Below are 20,820 nucleotides of genomic sequence, written 5' to 3'. Positions count from 1 at the left end.
CAAGGTCAAGGTCATCCATTATGATAGCCGTGACATCACAATCCAAGATGGAGGTCGACACCACGTACCACAGACTTAAGCCTAGGCCAGAAAATACTTTTCTATACTACTAATAAGAATGAGTAATGCGAATTCCCTAGCTGAATATATAGTTGTTCAGCTGGATTAATCCGCGCATGCTCCAAGCAATCCCTGGTTCAGAGGAGGGGGAAAATGAAAAGGGAACATGGCTAATATTATCTTTGAAATTTGTGCAATGGGAGTGCATAACTTGATGTAAGCTTTTGGACACACGCCATTGCTAAGCAATATGGCTGATTCTTTGATTTTCCTTTTTATTTTACCGGGTTCCTGTATGAGTGGGGTGGAGTCTTCCCAGAGAATGTTTTGGCAATTAGCAATGGCTTGGCAATGGCGTATGTCCAAAAGCTTACATCAAGTCAACATGGCTAATGAAATAGGGAATAGGAGGGGACACAGAAAAAGACACGATGCAACTTATCCAATAAAGTCCGATTATCTCCTAAGTTACAAGGGCACCACTTTCTCTCTAGCACTGGTGGAAGCGATAAAAGGATATCAAAATTTTAATATATAAAATTTAAAACACCATTTAATATTATCACTGACCTGTGATTAAATAAACAAATGAAATAGATCAAATCAATCAGTAAATGTATAATTTTATTTTTAATAATTATTGGAAACATTTCCTGTTTTTAAAAGTATGTAACGTTTAAATATTTTCAATGTTGTGAACACGATCACCAACTACGATATAAAGGATGCTATGATAGCTAAGGCCCTGTTGACATAGAAGAGTTCTAGATTGTAACAAGTAAAAAAAATGTCAATTAATTATAGCGTGCTTTCTAGTTTACGAAAAGGAAATCCGACATTGCGACCAACATCTCTGCCGTGACGACCAACTGATAGAATTAATAACTTTTTGTGGGTGTAATGGGTGATTAGTCCCCTATTTCTAAGGACATAGGACCAATTCTTTTTTAGAGTTTTAATGCTGTTACTCGGAAATAATAGTAAAATATAACTGGTTTTTGTTATTGGAATCCCTAGTAGCTGACCCCTTTCCTTGCTTCTTGCACATTAGGTCCATTATACCTACTCCACCTTAAGAACCTTGCACCAAAATACTCTATTTCCCTCCACTAGTGATAATTTTTTACTAGTAGTGTTATAAATTTACACAGAACCATTAACTTGCATACCTGTATACTTAACTACAATTCGAACAGCCATCGTGGTGTTACTTATGAAGAAAAGTTCATAAAGTCCGATGGCTTTAGCCCGACATTAGTAATACGTCATATGACTAATCCAGAATAAATGTTAGTCCTGACTAACACAAATTAGTCTGTAGATCAGAGAGAGTCTGGCTCTCTCAGTGGAAAAATATTTCTCACAAGATGAATTTTTCTAATTCCTGACTAAAACATTATCTGAATGTATCATGTCAAGCCTGGTTTATAAAAACATCTCATATATTTAATTTATTTTATGTTGTCCAAGTATTTCAGATAATGCTTTTATATAGACACAATAACTTAAATTTACTAGAAAATATAACAGTTACTAAGGTATTTATGGTTTTATATTAATTTTTCACAAACAAGGAAGCAAGATTTTATAGAAATACTTTGTTTAGGCACAAAATAGAGTAAAATTTAAATGTTTATAGTTTGATTAATAACCTACATTTTTCAATAATAAAGTAATGAACATTTTTTTTTTAAAAAAAATGTGATGTAATAAATAAATGTACATTATCATAATATAACTTAAAACTCATATCCGACAAATTCTAAAAGATACAAACATATTCAGAACGATTATTTACCAAGGCAAATTGCTTTGACGATCAGCGTCGTATGCAAGGAGGTGGGGCAAAACTGCCCCCCCCCCCCCCCCCCCGAAAAATAAAACCTACACATAAACTGATGTTGGTGATAAAACTAAACTATTCAGTCTCATTTATAGTGCATTTACCACAAAAAAAAGGGAAATTTGGTAACAATATAGCCTAGAAACAAAACATTATTGGGAAAAAATTCACAAATACTAATTTTTTCCTTCAACTTTATATGAACGGTTACTATTACAAGTTTCATTAGATCCCAAAAATATTATGTAATAAGAACTGTGTTAACATAAAAATGTTCTGTTTTCAGGCAGATGTAACTTCTGACTTCGTTAACAGCACCACGACAACAGCATGCCTCACTGAAAGTGCGAGGTTTTACACAAATATCATGAGCTACTTGATAAATTTCTCACCTGAACCAGCAGCTGAACCATATTACGACTTCGTCATCGTGGGTGGAGGAACTGCCGGCTGTGTTCTGGCTAGCCGTCTGTCTGAAGTTCCAGAATGGAAAGTGCTTCTTCTGGAGGCAGGAGGTGAAGAACCATCTGCTGCATCTGTTCCTGCTTTCGCCAAATTGCTGTGGAACTCGTCCTTGGACTGGGGGTACACCACGGTTCCCGACAACCGCTCGTGTGGAGGGAGAGGCTGCCACTGGCCCAGAGGGCGAGTCCTCGGAGGCTCTAGCACCATCAACCACATGGTCTATGTGAGGGGCAACAAGGCTGACTACGATCTCTGGGAAGATCTTGGCAACCCAGGTTGGGGCTATAAGGATGTCCTCAAGTACTTCAAGAAGTGGGAAAACAACCACGATAAGAACATTGACAGTTCTCTGCATGGCACGACAGGTCCGCTGAAGGTAGAGAGAATGCGCTATGAGGATGTTAATGTGTTGGCAATGCTCCAAGCATTCCAGGAGTTACACTATGCAGAAGGAGACATAAATGGTTTTAGGCAGGATGGGACTGCAACACGCGCACAAACTTTCACATTCAATGGCAAACGACAGAGTTCTTATGCTGCCTTTCTCGAGCCCATTAGAAATGCGCGTAAAAATTTGAAAATTGTGACCAATGCCACAGTCATAAAAGTGGTGTTCAACAAAGGCAGGGCAGTTGCAGTGGAGTACACCAGGGAGAACAGGAGTACTGTGCTCACAGCTCGAGTTCGGAAGGAGTGCATCGTCAGCGCGGGAGCAGTAAACTCTCCTCTCGTACTCATGCGATCAGGAATTGGACCAAGAGATCTCCTCGAGTCGTTGGGCATAACAGTGTTGAAAGACTTGAGAGTAGGCTTTAATCTGCAGGATCATGTTTCCACATCGGGTGTCAGATTTATGCTTAATACAACTTCACAACTGCGTTGCACGCGAAGACTCACAGATCTTGGGGAATACTACTTAACTTCCCGTGGTCCATTGGCTGGGATAGGCCTGACCGAGGTGATAGCTTTTGATAACTCGTCGTCCATAGGTTTTGGAAACCACACTGCTCCAGCAATTCAGTATATGTTTGATGGCTCTATTTCCAATTCCATTTTAGATGCACCCCAACCTATGTTATCATGTTACTACAATGAAATATTAGTCAGAACAATTTTAATGCACCCAAAAAGTCGTGGTTCTGTTAGATTATCATCCTCTGATCCATATGCTAAGCCACTTATTTATCCCAACTACTTTTCTGAGCAAGAGGATGTTAACGTTTTGGTTAGAGCTCAACAGACTGCGACACATTTAGCGTCTACGATGGCATTAGCCAATTTTAGTTACGAACTCAATACAAAGTCACTGCCTGGATGTGAGAAATATGTTTTTAATTCAACATCATACTGGGAATGTGTCCTGCGAGTATACACACAAACTATTTATCATCCTGTAGGCACTTGCAAAATGGGTCCTTTACATGACACTGAAGCTGTTGTTGATCCTGAGCTGAAGGTTTATGGTACTGCAAACCTGCGAGTGATAGATGCTTCCATTATGCCGACCCAAATTACAGGAAACACTCAAGCATCTGTTTTAATGATCGCCGAAAAAGGTGCAAAAATCATTAAGACAAAATGGAAATCTTATCATTAATTACTGCCAATAAATGAAGTAAAAACATGTCGACCCGAAATAACAAGCTGGAATTTAAAGAGTAAACTAAGTGTTAATTTTCTTCAAAAAATATTACTTGTCTATGTGTTATTTACTTCAGTTGAACCAGGAAAAATATGAGTGGTAATGTCAAGCCTCATTGGCACTCAATTGTCACTTGGAGGAAATAGTATTTAAATGCAGGTGGCAAGTTTAGTAATGACCATGGCTCGTGGTAGTGAGTTAATTTTTTTATATAAGACAAATTCGCATCTAAAGTTAGTAAATTCAGGTACAAAAGTAATAGTTTTAGATGCATATTGTGTTTAAATGATAGTTAATTAAAAAAAGAAGTGAAATTTGTATATTAAAATCAAATTATTGACCTGTAATCATTTAGGCAGGAAAATTTTGCTGCTTAAATTAAAGTACACCTCTATAAACCAAACCTATATGATGATAAATCGCAACAAATTGATGTTACTTCCGCTATGGTGTTGTATAACCCATTGCTTATTAAATAACTATTTGGCAATGCTTAACAGGCAGACAAATATATAAATCCCACAATTTTATTTTCGAAATTAGATTATAACCTTCAAACACGCCTCTAATAGTTATAACATGGAATCATTACCTTGAATAGAGCAAAAAATGTATCAAATATATTGATTGAACTATTTTGATTTGTTTTTTATTATAGTCATTATAATTTTTTTTAATTCCCTACACACAGATTCACAGTTTGCTATATTTATTATTTAACACTCTCTTAGGCCTCAAAACTTCTCAGTGAGCACAACAATTTCCTGAGGTGTATTGGAATGGTCTTGGTCTTATAGACCATATTACAGCCAACGAGTAATTAAGGCAGCCAAGCAGGCAACGCGAAACTCAATCCATCAGTAGTCATCAGGAAACGCGTGTCTCAATGATCGACCATACCAGAAGTCTGCCAAGACCAGCCCGACACCACGACAGAAGAGCTCAAGAGGGTGTTGTTCGGCACGTATAGAAACATGGCGGACGACGGCAGTATGGGGGAAGGGTTAAACGACTCGCCAGTATATCCTGGGAGAGTGGATGACTACAAAGCGATTGGACTGAAATGCTACCTCCAAGTTACGAACAACACGACGATCAGTGATATAATTTGGAGTCCGCCACCAACGAGTAACTACTCGCTGGGCGATTAGTGGTAACCCAGACCCACCGTACGCCCGATTACAAGAAAGATTGCCAGATCACAAAGGGTTGATGTATGGTATTCAGTTACACATACCGAGTACTGGCAGAGCGAGTGCCATCCCTTGGTGAACAGCGAGCTTCAGGAAACACTGACAAGATGTCCCGATAACTCATCGGGAGACATCGCTAGTGTAGCTCCGATCCGCAGAGGTGGACAGTGGCGGATGAGTCAGCAAGTCCCTGTGTTCATTCCTAGGTGGCCCGACAATGCAACTCCCCTGGAGACACTGCACCACAGAAGGCGAGTAGGTTTTTTTTTAGAAATGAGCCCTATTACTCCGCAGTGTTTACTAAACTCGATTTGTAATTTGTATTTTTAAATGTAATTTATGTACATGAATTGGAGACTGAAATGCAGAAATTTTTTTATTTAATTAAAGTAACTTTGTTTTTATGAACTCTTTAATAACTTAATTTTGTATAGTTATCCACACTAATGCTTACAAGCATCACGTTTTAATGGTTTTACCATTTATATAAATTTTTAATAAGAAGCAAAAGTGATCCCAATTATTTTTTTTATGATATATCAGTAATAATAGTTGTATTAGTTCATGTAATCAAAACTTTTGTTTACAGGCAGCCCTGGTCTGAAAGACCTGGCTTCAGAAGGTAAACCCCATTTTTACCTTAAGTTGTTGATTTGGTTCTCATTCTATGTCAATATAGATATTTATTGTGATAAATTAACGAAAACGACCTGTGGTGCTTCTGAGTTCCGACCTCCCATGTTCCCTAATACCGGTGGTTTAGAAAATAAAATGCAAACAATAATAAAGTTAGCATATAATATACAATCAGGTACTTGATTGTGTGTAACTTGTCCCGTGTAGATTGTATAATGCCGCTTAGTCTGGCAACCAAATAGATTTTGTTTCTTTTTTTTTTTTTGCATATGACACACTGATACAGATTTCTTTGTAAGTTTTCGAACATAACATCAACTTCTTAAATACCTGCTAGCATTAGCTGCTTTGGTAAAGTAATTTCCACAATACCTCTACTGATGCTTCAAGGATGTCGATGAACCTTAATTATCATCACCGATGGATTCACCAGGTAAAATTAGTTGATTGTAGCTACTGTATACACAGATGTATCCTCAGCTGAAGACACTACATCTGTTGAAGTCTCCACTACTGTTGCAATGGAAGACAGTATTGGAGCTGCCACCACAACGATTTCCGAGGACTTTGACATCGCTGTCATCGATGACTCTGATAACTCTACACCTTAAATCAAACTTTTAAAGGAGGATTCTCAACTAAGTACCTGTATAAGTACTAAAGAGAGTTAATTCATGCTATAATAAAGCTAAAGACCAACTGAAACACCTGCCTCTGTCCCCTTGTCTTATACTCGCAAATTTCCTGGTAAAATATGTGAATCAAAACAACCATTTTTGGCAGTTTCTTGTTTATGATTTTTAGATTGACCAATTATATTTCACCCCTGCTCGAACTGCATACATTTGGGTCCAACTAGCTCAAATTGCTTTGGGCTCAAACTGCATTTAACTACCTCGAATTACTCCAAATGCTCCAATAGCTTTATTTATTCAGCTTGAACAAACTGCTCCCACTTATCTAACTGCCTACATTAAGCTCCATGTACATTTAAATACCTCCAATTTCTCCTACGGCACCCATTGCTCCAACTGCATTTGGCTGGAATTTGTATTTAACTAACTCAAATTGCTCCAACTGCTCCAAATGCTACAATGGCTCAAACTGCTTCAATTGACTACAGTGGTTCCAAATGCTCCAAATTTCCAATTGTTAAAAATGTTAAAATTACTTAAACTGATTCAATTGCTTCAATAGCTTCAATTAGCTTATGTATCTACAATGGTTTTCAACTGGTTCTAAAGGATCCATATGACTGATTTCAACACGTGCATGGAAGTTATGCACGTAAATCATTGTATGTATCTGCATTGCTATTCTTAGTTCATGGAATTGAGGCCGATCTCATTTCGTCCCGAACACTCGCTGCAAGTAATAACTCTTTTACCAAATGACAAGGTACATTTGATTGTCCAGATGGGACCTAACCTGCATATTAAATGAAAATCAGAGGATATAACCTAAATGCTGAAAACTTTAGAATATGGCATAACATTAACTAGACAAAACAAGTAAATTGTATTGAATGTATAGAAATGAAAACATCAAACAAATATTGTGATTAAACAAACTTTCCATAATTAATCAAACTGGTGTTATTTTTTCAGGTACAATGAAGTTATTACGCAAAACGGGGTGAATAGGACCATAGGGGTGAATAGGATCAAATATGGGTAACATTATATTTTGAAAAATAATATAGAAATAAATAGCACATAGTTCTAAGAGCTATCATTTTATTTTAAAACATTATTATTCAGTATTTGGTTAAAATTAATGTTAAAGATTGGTTACTATGGCAGCAGTAATTTTTGTTTTCGTGCTGTGTACAGTGAGGTTAATAAGTTTGCTGATAAACTTTGTCTGTGTGGAGCAATTCGGTATAAATTTTTATATATCGGTGTGCTTTCACGCTTGTCACACACATGTCTGAAATAAAATTAGTATTTGTTTTATTCAAAAATGTAATAATTGGTTAAAATCTGGCAGATTCGTTTTGTAAAGAATTTAGTGCTTGAAAGTGGGGTGAATAGGATCGCCTAAGAAAATGCCACGTGTTTACTGTCCTAAACCAGAAGGTAAGAGATACAAGAAGATAGACTTGTATAAAGTTACTAAAGCAAAGAATGATGTAAAGAGTGGAAAACTGTCAATAAGAAAAATCTTAAGCATCAGGGGGGACAGCTAGCCCTTTCTGTCGAAGAGGAAGAAATGTTGGTGGGGTTATCCACTTGACTCATTTGACCTGCGATGCCTTGTAAAAGCCTATTTGGACAGGCGAGGGACTGCAGTGACCAAGTTCAAAAACAACTTCCCAGGAAAGGACTTTGCCGAATCATTCATGAAACGCCATAAGGAAGAGATTTCTTTGCGTCTGTGTCAAAATATCAAGAGAAGTAGAGCTGCTGTCTCACATGTAGCGATCAATACATTCTTTGATAATCTTGAAATAACACTTCTTGATGTACCACCATGTAACATTGTAAATTTCGATGAAACGAATTTACGAGATGACCCAGGCATAAAGAAAGTCATCATTAAAAGAGGCTGTAAGTATCCAGACAACATACTTAACAGTTCTAAATCTAGCACATCCATTATGTATGCTGCTGCAGCAGATGCAAATATCCTACCACAATATGATGTTTATAAGTCTGCACATGTATATGACTAATGGCGTAGAGGTGGTCCAAGAAATGCAAGATTTAACATAAGCAAAAGCGGATGGTTCGACTCAACATTTTTCGATGATTGGATTGAAAAATTGCTGTCCCTTACCTAAGTAAACGTGAAGGGAAAAAAACTTTACTGGGAGATAATTTGTCTTCGCACCTCTCTGCAGATGTCATTAAATTGTGCAAAGACAATGGCATTTATTTTGTGTTCTTGCCAAAAAAAACTCGACTCACCTAACTCAGTCACTAGATGTGGCATTTTTAGGCCTCCTAAAGGTGCATGGAGATAAATTTTGTCAAAATGGAAAGCTGGTCCTGGAAAAAGATAAGCATCCATACCAAAAGATGTCTTCCCAAGGCTCTTGGCTAAACTGCATGATGCAGTAACATTGATTGGTAGCACCAACGTAAAATCAGGTTTTGCTATGGCTGGAATCCACCCATTAGACAGAAATAAGGTCCTGAAAAGACTTCCCAATCTTTCACAAGCTGAAGGAGAAAGTGGCTCCAGCATTACCGGTACCGGTACCACTCAGGAAACCATGAATGAATGTTTTGTGAATTTTTTAAAAGAAATGAGATTTTCTGATGTGCCGAAACCACGTCCTTCTCGTTCAAAACTTCATGTTGAGGCTGGCAAGAGCGTTGAAGCTCTTTCAGATTCGCAGGAGGAGGAAGAGGAGGAGAGAAACAATTTTTCTGACAATGAAGATGATTTAATGCCGGAAAGTGGTGAGTCATCTTCAGAAGAGGAATTTCAGATTCAAACATCAGTTCTAATTAATTGTGTCACAAAGTTTGGGAAAACCATTTCTAATATTCACTATGTTTCCAAGGGATCTGTCAAAGTTTGTGACTGGTTGCTAGTTAGTTTTCCAACCACTGGTTTGAGACAAAAGTTTAAACTTTTTATTGGACAAGTGGAAGAGGTGTTCACAGAAAATTATTTTGAAGGGATGATTTGCGTTTTAGGCAACCAGAGACAACAGTGGATACATATATGTCTTTCCTGATGTTGCAGATGTAAGCAAATTTTCTTATGAACAAGTTCTTGGGAGGTGTGATCCTCCAGAACAGTTTCGACATGGACAAATGAAATTCAGTGTCAACAGCAAGTCGTTCACATAGGTTAACTTTTGAATGTATTGTATGTAAATAAAAATATTGTGCATACATATGTACTTAACTAAAAACTTATAGGTACATGTAAAAATTAATTACTTAGTATTTTGATTTATTCCATGATCTTTCTTGTAATTTTTTTTTCCTTGTTAGCAATGATGATTGTAATCAATGCATTATTGCACTTACAATGTTTTTAAAAACATTCTAAGTGATCCTATCCACCCCATGCATGCCAGAAAACAGATTACTAGGCAAAACAAATATGTCATCCTATTCACCCCGACTGGAGGGTGAATAGGATCAGGCATGTTTTTTATTATCATTTAATTATTAATTAGTCATTTCGTGACTTTTACCACTTGTGCCTCAACATAGAGGCCTAGAAAATTACAATGAACATTTCATAATGTCCTCCAAGATTAAAATAAAGGCACACAACTCCAACAAGTTTTCAAATTGATCCTATTCACCCCGTTTTAATCACACGAAATTATCTGAAAAATATTCTCAACTGTTAAATATATATCTCAAATTACTCATGACAAATTTTTTTGAGCGATCAGCACTTAAATATCTGAACAATAACGAAATATACAATTAGGTATAAATAATTTCAAGGCTTTGGAGATTTTAGTGAACTTAATAAGTTAGTTACAGAGTTAAGTAAGTTACTCTGAAACAAATATGGCCTCCCAAGTAAACAGCATAGAGAATGTGCAGAAAGTGCAAACTAGTACTGAGTATTATTAGCACCATGTGTATCACACACAAAATACCAACGAAAAAGGTGTCAGAAATTTACAAGTAACCTTGTACAACAGCAAACATGTCAAAATTGACATAAAAACTGCTTATTAATAAAGATAACTAACACAATAATTGTACTTAGTTCTCAAAAAACCTACATACTCTCGTCTCTCTCTGATATTATTTATTTATGGTGGAATCGTCTCGAAGGTCCTGCTTCTTTATCCTGAACTGCCCAAAATCCAAAGAATTTATTCCCTCAAATTGTTCCTGTCTCCCTCGAATTGCCTCTCAAACTCTATAGGATGAAATAGAAAGTCTGGGATGGTTACAGAATGTTCTAGAAGACTCTTCACTGTAATTCAAACAATCAATGCATAGGCGGGTCTTCGGGTAGTATTCTTCTTCTTGCTAAGATCTCGATTGGTACCCCCTAGTTTGACGCTGTTTTGGAAGGGACCCTCATGGTTTTGCTTGAAGGTTACTGTATTAAACAGTAAACAGCAGTAGCCTATCTATCCATTGTAGTGATTCTACATGTTAAACGTGTAAGGTTATGTTTCTATCGTGTCCTTAAATGTTTTTAATGTATAAAATGAACACGAAACATTTCGTGACCAATACACATAGTCACAAAATATAGGCCTTTTTTTATGTTAGCTAAATCTTCGAAACTTTCAAATATCTGTAAGCAATATCTTCTGCTGCTATCATCTTCCTTAAATGTTTATTATTTTAAAATTCTCTATGATCTACATTATCGCTATGAATGGCCTCATTGTTATAATGATCGTGACATTACTAATCACCCCAAAACATGATCAGTATCATTTCAATTTTTTTTTAATGTGACCTTTTCATAGCTTTGGTCTTCGATCTTGTTAGCTTCTAGTGCTCCTACATTATTCTCAAATTCGCAGAGGCAACTAGAATTTGAAGGGAATATATTTCAAATCCCATGGAGGTGGAACTTCAATCTATCAGTGTCTTTTTAATACATTCGCCAGCTTTCAAATACAAATTGTTATTGATATCTGCGATAACGTTGGTAGAATAATCATTTCATATTCTACGAAATGGAATAATTCCTGTAATGTTTTGTTTTTAATCCACTTCCTTGATGTGGAAGATAGTATATAAATGATTACCTGTGGCAGGAGTAGGTTCGATGTGTTGTTGTCGATGGTTGCTATCTTAGATTATGATGTCACATTAGCCAATTTGTTTTAGAGAACATTCTGCCATCTTGTTTTCCACCATTTTACTTTCCAGAACATTCCACCATCTTGTATTCTGTTATCTTGGATTTTACCATTTGTTTTTAGAACTTTCTTTAATTTGGGATTCTGCCATTTTTAATGACGATATATCCGCCATTTTGAATTATGATATTTTGTGTGCTTTAATGTAAACACATAATAAATATCCCAAAAATCTGAAAAATTTAAAAATTTCTAAAAAACATAATTACAATTTTGATAAAATTTTATTAAAATGGCACTTACATCATGGACATTTAAGCATTTTGTTTGAAAATGGAGAGGGCAAAATTTATGATGTGGCTTTCCTCCATGGAGGCTACCAGCAGACTGAACTCCCACTACTAATGCCAAGGACTATATTACACCAACTAGTATGAAGTCATGGTAGCCATATTGGATCTGACATCTTGTTTCATCTACTACAGTTCGCTGCCTCCATATTTGTTTATTTCTCTCTCTAGAGTGCTGTAGTGTCAATCACTAGACCATCATATGTCTTAACATCCGCCATTTTGACTGTCATTTTGGTCGCCATAATGAAAATCTGTAATAATTCAACAAAAAAATTCGGGAAAATTCCAAATTTCATAACATCTTTACCTATACAATATTGATTGTTAAGATCAATTTACATCTTCGGTTCAATCTTTGCTCGATAAAAAAAAATATTTTAGCTTAAAAATATTTACCGTCTTTAATTTTTCCCATTATCTTTCAAAGAGTTTATTAATTTTAATTATTAAGATAATGGGCTAAATACAAGATGCCCGCCTGAATAATAATGTTACATCCTACCACTATTTCCTATTCATTGAGGCCATATTCGGTGCACATTACGACTACTAGACCACCAAATACAAGCATATTGGTCGAGCATCTTTAATCCATGAGACCATCGTTGTTAACACTAAGTATCCAATACGTCCAATTAAAAGCCAATGAGAAACATATAGAGCTAGCATTTACGAACCAAGAGTCCCTCGTTTTAGACACTTGACATTTTTTAACCAAAGTCATTTTCAATGTCAGGCATACAGGCCAACCATCTCCAAACCACGAGGCCTTCTTTTTCGATTCTTTGCATTACTTTCAACCAGTCACATTTAGTTTTAGGGATATGGGCCAAACGTCTCCGAACCATGAGGCCTTCCTCGATGATACTTGAAATTCCTCAATAAGTTCATGTACAATGTGTTACACTCCTCAGTCATAACAGAGTAAACCTAAATTCTGTTATTATTTTGTCACACTTCACTCTCTCTCTCTTGATGACTGGTATAATTAGTGGATCTTTTAGTTTCAAAAGGAAAATAATTATCTCGTCTAGATAGAAGTACCTATACGTTTATTTAACTTTTGATTACTTTTATAGTAAGATAAAATTAGATAAATTGATTGACATGTATATAATGAAATTACATTTACATTGATTTAAAACATTTCCCGATATGTTCAATGTCGTGATTCAATGCTATTCCGAAGATATTAAAAAAAAATAATGAAAAACTGGCAGTTTGACGATTGCTGTGCGAAGTGAAATGGCTAACTGGTCGTCAGAGGGCCTAAGTCATCCGGCCCTTGGACCCTCATCTGGTCCTTGGAATCTCATCCGGCCCTTAGACCCTGTCTGTGAACAGATCCGAAACACACATGTTCAGGACTGGTTCACAGACAGTTGGAAAAATAGGCAAAAATGCCTTCTAACCACGATGATGGTCGGGGAAGATTGGTGAAGGGAAGGGGGGTGAAAACAGCGATAATATAAGGAACGAGGCTCTACTGAGCCCGGAGGCGTGACTGGACGTTGGTGAAAATGACTCGAGATCATGCCACGGAGTGCTCACGTCAGGTGAGGTCTTAGAAACAGCCTACTCTGATAGCTTACAGGACATAGCACTTCTTGTCACGGCTCGGAGGCGAATTACAGGCGACGTTCGTGCTCCAAGGAAGGAATAAAATGATACACAGACTGACTCGCAAAAGGCTTGGCAAAATCAGATCTAGGGCTGGGAAATGTTGCGGGGACAGGTCTGACAAAGATTAAACTGGAGTTAACAGGAGGAGGAAAAAGTTTATGTTCTTGCAGCAAGAAAATAAAATGACTGGCGACAGAATTTTCCAAAAATTCAAATTTAGAATTGTGCCCAAAATACTAGTTGGCGGCACAAATTTAATGTGTATAGGCCAAGCATATCCGATACCAAAAGCCTTCTTTTTCGATACTTGTCATATATTTTAAACAATCAATGGCCTTTTTCAAGCAGACAATACAAGAGTCTTCAAAAAGTTTGGATATAACCCATTACAAGCAAACAGACCAACAAACCAAGCATGTTTTATGCTTATTATAGGAACAATAATGCCTGAAAAATGTTTAACATTTACTACAGGCCAAGAGGTTCAAAACCATTGAAACTTCAGTCCTGATTACAGATTTGACTTTGTTACACATTCTCTGTACATTAGTGTAACGTAAATGTCTCCCTGGAAAAATTTTGGGAGACTGTGAATCTTTATTTCAAAACAATAAATTACAACAAATGCAGGTTCGTTTATAATTGTGCCTCTATTAATTTTTCTATTATAATTGTTTGAACAATAGTAAATAAAGTATTATCTTGAAAGCCCCAATAAGAAGTTAAAATTTATAATATAGTTGATACCTTTATAAGAAATAAATTTATAATAGGGCCAGCCCATGCCGAATTATTAAGAGGTGCCTTACACCATAATTATAAATAACAATTAACAATCCCAGAGTAATAATTATTAGCACATAGCATAGTTAAAGGCCTGCGATGACCACTTTAGTTATCACATATATGGTACAATTAGCTGGCACTTATAAATGGCTTACCACTGGCACACTGTAGAAGTCGTGGGGAATTGGGGGTCGTATAGTTGGAACTTGCTGGTCGGAAGTGAAAAATGCTACTGTAGGCGGGCTGCCAGGTGGCGCCTCAGTAGTTTCTGGTAACTGAAGATGAGGAAGAGCATTTGGCTGCAATTTTGGTGCGGGCTCTGGGATACCAATTCTTGGTTATGATTCTTGGATACCGGTTCTGTGATACCAATTCTTGAACCCTGTCTGTGAACAAGCCAAATCAAAACGATGACAGCCAGTCGTCAAACGGGCAAAAATGCCCACAAAAACGGGTATCGTTGGGGAAGAGAAATAGGTTGTTGAAAACTCACCAAAACCGGGGTGTTGTCCTTGCGCTCGGGAGGGGTCCCACCGGATTGTGCACGAGATCCTGACCGACACAAGCGCAGTGGATGAGGAAGCACTCCTAATTTAAATTTAATAAAAATTTAACAAAATATTAAAATTTTTACATTGAAACACAGACTAAGTACTATCTAAAAACATAGGGAAAACAACACTTGATGAGAAGACTACATACTAGAGGGCATGTCGATGGTGAATCTTGCGGAGTTCTAGCCAAGAAACGAAGTAGTCAGTCTGACATCGCACCAAGAAGTCCCTGGGGGTCGGTGTGATGCTTAATTAAAACAGGTGTTTGATTTAGAAAGGAAGGAGGGATACTTCGGCTTCAGGTCCGAATGGTTCCGAAGACTTCCGAGTGAGGGATCGAGAAAAACTGACTTCGATATCTCTATGTAGGTGTTAGTGCCCGATCGCAGCGCGATCTACTTGGAAGTGGCCGAAACCGAGATGAAATCGACTCGTGCATATCGCACGAGACTACTTCAAAAGCATGGTGCTTATGGAGGAGACTAGTGGAGTGCTCTTCTAGGTCGGGAAGAAACGACAGTCAGATGATTGTTGCGTAAGTCGCCAAGGGGCAGGCTGAGCTTTACAATCGCTCGGAGTAGTTTCTAATTTCGCCACAAGATGCCAGAGGTAGTACATTCGAACACTCGTGTCCAGACCTTGAGATAGGCCATCGCTGGCCGGGGTTAAACACTGGTCAATGTTCTGGGTGGTGATTCGTGGAAAAAAGGGTAGGGGGGAATGCTGGCCTTTGAGAAATATCTTACCCGGACCACCTACATGTGCTCGGGAGCCCTGAAATCGCAGAACAGTTATGACAGTAAGTGCTCACCTCAGGTAAGCTCTGAGAAACTGGCTGCCCTGTGAAGCTGCAGCCACAAACAGTCCTGACCACGACGACATACGGTGTTTCAGTGACCTGATGTGCTTATGGAGGATACTGGTGGAGCTCTCTCGTGCCTCCAGAAAGAACAACAGGAAGATGTTTGTTGCTTGAGTCGCCAGGGGGCAGGCTGAGCTTGACAACTACTTGGAGTAGTTGATAATTTCGCCACTAGAGGTCAGGAGCGGTACGTTCGAACACTCGTGTGCCGACCTTGAGATAGGCCGTCGCTGGCCAGGGTTAAGAACTGGTCAATGCTCTGAGTGGTGATTTGTGGAAAAGATGTAAAAGGGGGTGGAAATTTGCTGTGGCAGTGGGAACAGAGCTCTAATGAGACAGGAGATGTGACTGTGGGTTTGGTAAAACGACTCGTGAGCATGGCTTAAGGGTGCTAACCTCAGGAGAGCTCTGAGAAACTAGCTACTCTGTGAAGCTGCAGTCACAAGCAGTCCTGAGCATGGCGACAGGCCATGTTTCAGTGACCAGACGTACGCCGAAGCGAGGATAAGAAGAACTTGAATGCTGCCCTCGCATAGGGTTGGCAAAAATCACATATGGTGCTGGTAACGAATTGGGGAACTAGCCTGACAAAGATTAAGTGGGAGTGTGCAGTGAGCGGAAAAAGTTTAAGTTTTAGTTACAAAATTAAAACTAAAATAATAATTTAAAAATTCAAATTTACATTTTGTGCCAAAAAATGATAATTTGCAGCACAGTTTGCAGTTTGCTCCCCGAACTGTTCGGGTCATTCGTGTTGCCATTGTTTATGTAATAGTACTCACAAATACAGTGATGTGACGATTTATTGATGACTCATACTCTCTACACGGTGCTGTTATAGGCCTGGCCAGTTTCGCTTTAAATTTAACGATTTATTTGGCTTTGCACACCAGTATCCACTTGCTTGTGGTACAATTCACAACACGATAATAACTGCTTGCAGACATTTTCCAAGACTGGAAACAAGCAGCTGATGCTATGGGGAGGAATTTTTCAATTCGGACTGTCCAATGAAGAAAACATTGATGTAGTACAATTAACACTTACAATAAACTACAAAGTTACCAAATATATTTACAACGGGCATGATGTAACTGACTCGTGGATGCCGAAAAATGGACATTGATAGTAAGTGCTCTCGGTGGAGTGTGAGCTCATTGTGAAAAAATTGTTGATTGCTAACAGAACACTATAGACAACAGAGAGATTGACATTGTTGACTATGACTCCCGACCGGCGCGCACCGAAACGTACGGACATTGCTAGACAGTCTGCCCTCGGATAGCACGGCACAAAATGGTTACACAACAGTACTAGATCACTAACAAGATCATGCAGGATGGCGGATGCTTGCACTTGCACATTGATGTTCTTACTAAGCAGGGAAAGTCCAGTCCCCTAAAAAGAGATGGTAAGGATACTTCGTAGACCCGTGAATGCCATAGATGCTACACAGCTTACTGCAGAGATCCAGTTAATGAAATGTCCTTACAAAAATGTTTTACACTTGAAGCCCTTAGGCAGCCCTGTGTGGGCGAAACAGCAAACAGCCTCGAGGCTAACTGAATATGGTGAATGCAGATCTACACACGTAGCACACTTGAAAAGTACAAAATTTACGTAGAAAGCAAAACTGCTTGTGAAAGAGCCAAAAATAATTAGAGAAATGACTGGCAGTGTCTGACCAAGTCGGGTGAGGTTGACATCGTCCGACCGAAGGCCACCCCAAAGCCCGACCTGCAACCGCCAGTATTCGACCTCGCTAATGGAACGCACCCCTAGCCATGGCCCACCTGAGTCAGGCGAACACCGTAACAACAGGTAGAATCAAATACCATGCCCTAATTAACCAGCCACCTCGACTCCAGTTCATTATAAATCAAACACAATTTAATGGTAACGTCACTTTTTATTAAAAACCCCGTCCAAGGGAAGTGCGACGTAGGAGTGCCCGGGTCACTCACGTGTGAATTTAAGTTAATAAATTTCTGAGTGCTCCCCTTGCGGTCTTCAGCCTAAATAAATTAGAGTATTGTGTAACGTAATTATGACCTCCCCATTTTTTGTGTATAACTCGCCACTGGAGCAGTTAACAAATGACGAACAGTCTCCAGTATGACTCGTATTATTCAAACTTAATTAATGTAAACTTGTTAAATCTAATTCTTAGAGAGTATCGCAAATTAGGTTAATCTATATTTTAATGTATGAAATTAGAGCCACTTTCAATCTCTTGTTAATTTAATAATTTCCGAATAACAGAACTTTAGAAACCTTGGTGCGAGAGAACGCTGAGGCCTCCCCTCGCGCCAAGGCCAGACGCCAGTACCGAGCGACTCGCGGACCGGAGCGGACGTGCGTACCACGGGGAGTCCTCATCTTTTGTCTCCACTGAAATTCATTACTGGTAATTATAGTCATTCTAAAAATCCTTTTCGTACTTAAACTACCCGTGCGCACCCGGTCCTTTTTACGGTGTAGGGCCTAACCAGGCCACTTAAACATAAAATCCCCACACAAAGCATTACGCGGGGCAGTGCAGCATACAGCACGGGCCGACCCCCGCTACCAATGACTTTTGGATAATCGTCGAGTGCACAGACGCCGGCAACAACGATGTAAAGACTTTTAATAAATTTAATAGCGAACCGTGGTCCACACAGGTGGACCCGGTATCGCCGTTTTGCAATTTTCGGGATTGGCCGCCTCCAATCGACCTCCCCCTCAACCTCGACTGGCGTGAGGATTTAAGATTAGTGACGGCGCATCAGAGTGCCCAGTGTCAATTTAGTAAAATTGTAGCGATTTGAAATGCGCGCGTCATCGCGGGCCTCCGGCACTTCGCTCCCCTCATCCTTCTCCCTCCTTTTCCCCCCCTCCTAATGTTTGTTCAATTTGTACTCGTTTCTCCCACCCTTTCAATATGCGCTGGCGCGCGCTGCGGCGCGAGTTTATAAAATCTGCTGCAGACATGATGAGGGTCTTCTTCTATTGGTAGCCTTTGTGAGGCTTTGTTGTCAGCAGTAGCTGACCCGTTGTTAATTTCACTAGCATGTAGTCCGAGAGCTTCGACTTAGTCTTCGTGCGTGTGCGACCTCAGGGGAGAAATGTAAGTTGAATCGAGTCGTCAGTGAGGCGGTGGCCCTCACCCTAATGTAGAATCAGTTATGTTTAAATTTGTTCTGTCTAAATTCCTTTTCGGCCGCCACCATCAAAAATTGTTTGGATTTCTGCCTTAAATTTAAATTTAACTTAATTTGCGTTTTTCTGTTTGTAACTGTCTCCCCCTGAGATGTCGTCGCATGTATTTGTTTGTTAATGCTTTTTAAAGAATAATGAAACTTCTTTCTTCTGTGTACCTGCACTTTGCAGTAATTTCGTAAATGTAATTTTTTTGTAATATAACTTCATACATGGAAATTATGTCCCTTTTTGACGATCGTTGATTGGATCGTTCACTGTGTAGCCGGCTTACCCATGCAAATTATAATTATCAACTAACTCGTTTTGTCAGAAATGTTAACGTTATATTTATTGTGTATTAATATTGAATTTGTTCTTGCTTTTTGTATTTAACTTTGAATTAGTTAAACGTAACTGTATCTGAATAGTAATTATGAATTAATATTGAAGTTGTTCATGCTTTTTGTATTCAACATTGTCAGACATGTTGACGTTATATTAATTTTGAATTAATATTGAATTTGAATAAAATGTCTGTGTACCTGAAACCTTTTACCTTGATTACCCAACTGCTCCAATCACGTAATCCGCAGTCCTATCTCTGGTCTCCCTCCAAACCTAATAGTCCCCCACCTATTACAAAAATTGTGTAGGGAAATTCAATGTGCATTATGTAACTGTAAACTGCAAGTGTAACTGTTCGATTCCATTAAACATCCACCCAGCACACTCCGTGCGCAACGTGTGTACGACAGTGCAAAACCGAATCCGTGTATGTTATTGTGTGAACTTTCCTAGCCCAGTCAGGAACCAGCGTGTTATGCTGTGCAGGGCCCGTAACGTGTCAATAGCCACGACCACTGCCGACAGTCCTAGGGGGCCATGCAGGGGCATTCACACCCAACGACCCAACTCTTGGTTAGACACAGAGCTAGCCTGGCGCCCTCCCGGATACACTTTTATTAAAAAACCAGCCTTCCCGCTAGGAACCACGCCGGATCTCGAACACGAGAACCCGGACGATGGCAAGGTCGACCACAATGCATATTAAAACCCATTTAATATAACTTACTCTATTATAGTGAACTCAATTTGGCGCGAAGATGTGGGCTCCATGGTTTGAGGAGTCAATCGACCTCGGAACCCGGCCAAAGGTGACTGAGCTGGCTCCCCGCGGTGTCGTGCCGTACGTGGTCGCTTTTGCGCGTGTTGTGTACATTGTGCGGGGAGCGAATCAGGTCAATAGTTTAGTATGGTCGCACGATGAACAACAGTGTTTTAATTAATAGGTACCAATTAAGAGTGAATAAATACATATTATGAATGGTTGACATATTATATACATGTTATAGGTCAGTGGAAGAATACTAAGATTGATGGTGCGGTCGACAGACATGTGGGTGGCTATAGATACGTTGATGGCACGGGACATTTGAGACTTCACATGCTTTCACCCTACTACACGCACAGGTTCTTTTGTCGCACCCGACCTGGTAAGGCACCGATGTGGTATAGCAGCCTGTGTGACTGAAGAGAGTAATGGTAGTCTGCCTTAACCTGTTTATGGCCGGCATTCCACTGTAAAATATTTTATAAAACATATTTTTAAAAACTTGCCGTCACCCGCGGTCTTGGCTTCGAGACCTGGGCGGGGCCTAGTGGGAAGTGGTGGTGTGTGGGTATGTTCTGGTGGGCGCCAGGCTAGCACAGTCGCTAACCAATGGTTTAGGGCGTGGTTACTTTCTGCCCCGTAGTGGCCCACTAGGCCTTCGGCTGTAATTGAATTTAAGATTGGGGTTTTCGTAGAGCTAGTTATCCAGTACTGACGTGTCCCAGGGTTGAAAACCCCCGAGGTGTAGCAGGTTCAGGTG

At 39.1% G+C, this 20,820-nt stretch overlaps 1 protein-coding gene across 1 annotated transcript in view; it reads left to right on the top strand.

The window, feature by feature from the left end:
• LOC134531629 (glucose dehydrogenase [FAD, quinone]-like) overlaps nucleotides 1-19,669 on the top strand; it is a 55,980-nt gene extending 36,311 nt beyond the window's left edge. Inside the window, exon 2 of the mRNA XM_063367387.1 lies at nucleotides 2,190-19,669. Coding sequence (XP_063223457.1) covers nucleotides 2,190-3,965 — 1,776 coding nt within the window. The 3' untranslated portion in view covers nucleotides 3,966-19,669. The remainder of the gene's footprint in view (nucleotides 1-2,189) is intronic.
• The last annotated feature ends 1,151 nt before the right edge of the window (nucleotides 19,670-20,820 follow it).

This window comes from Bacillus rossius, chromosome 5, assembly GCF_032445375.1.
Source record: "Bacillus rossius redtenbacheri isolate Brsri chromosome 5, Brsri_v3, whole genome shotgun sequence".
Classification (NCBI taxonomy): domain Eukaryota; kingdom Metazoa; phylum Arthropoda; class Insecta; order Phasmatodea; family Bacillidae; genus Bacillus; species Bacillus rossius.
The sequence above is the reverse complement of the archived record's forward strand: the minus strand, read 5'-3'. Positions and strand labels throughout refer to the sequence as shown.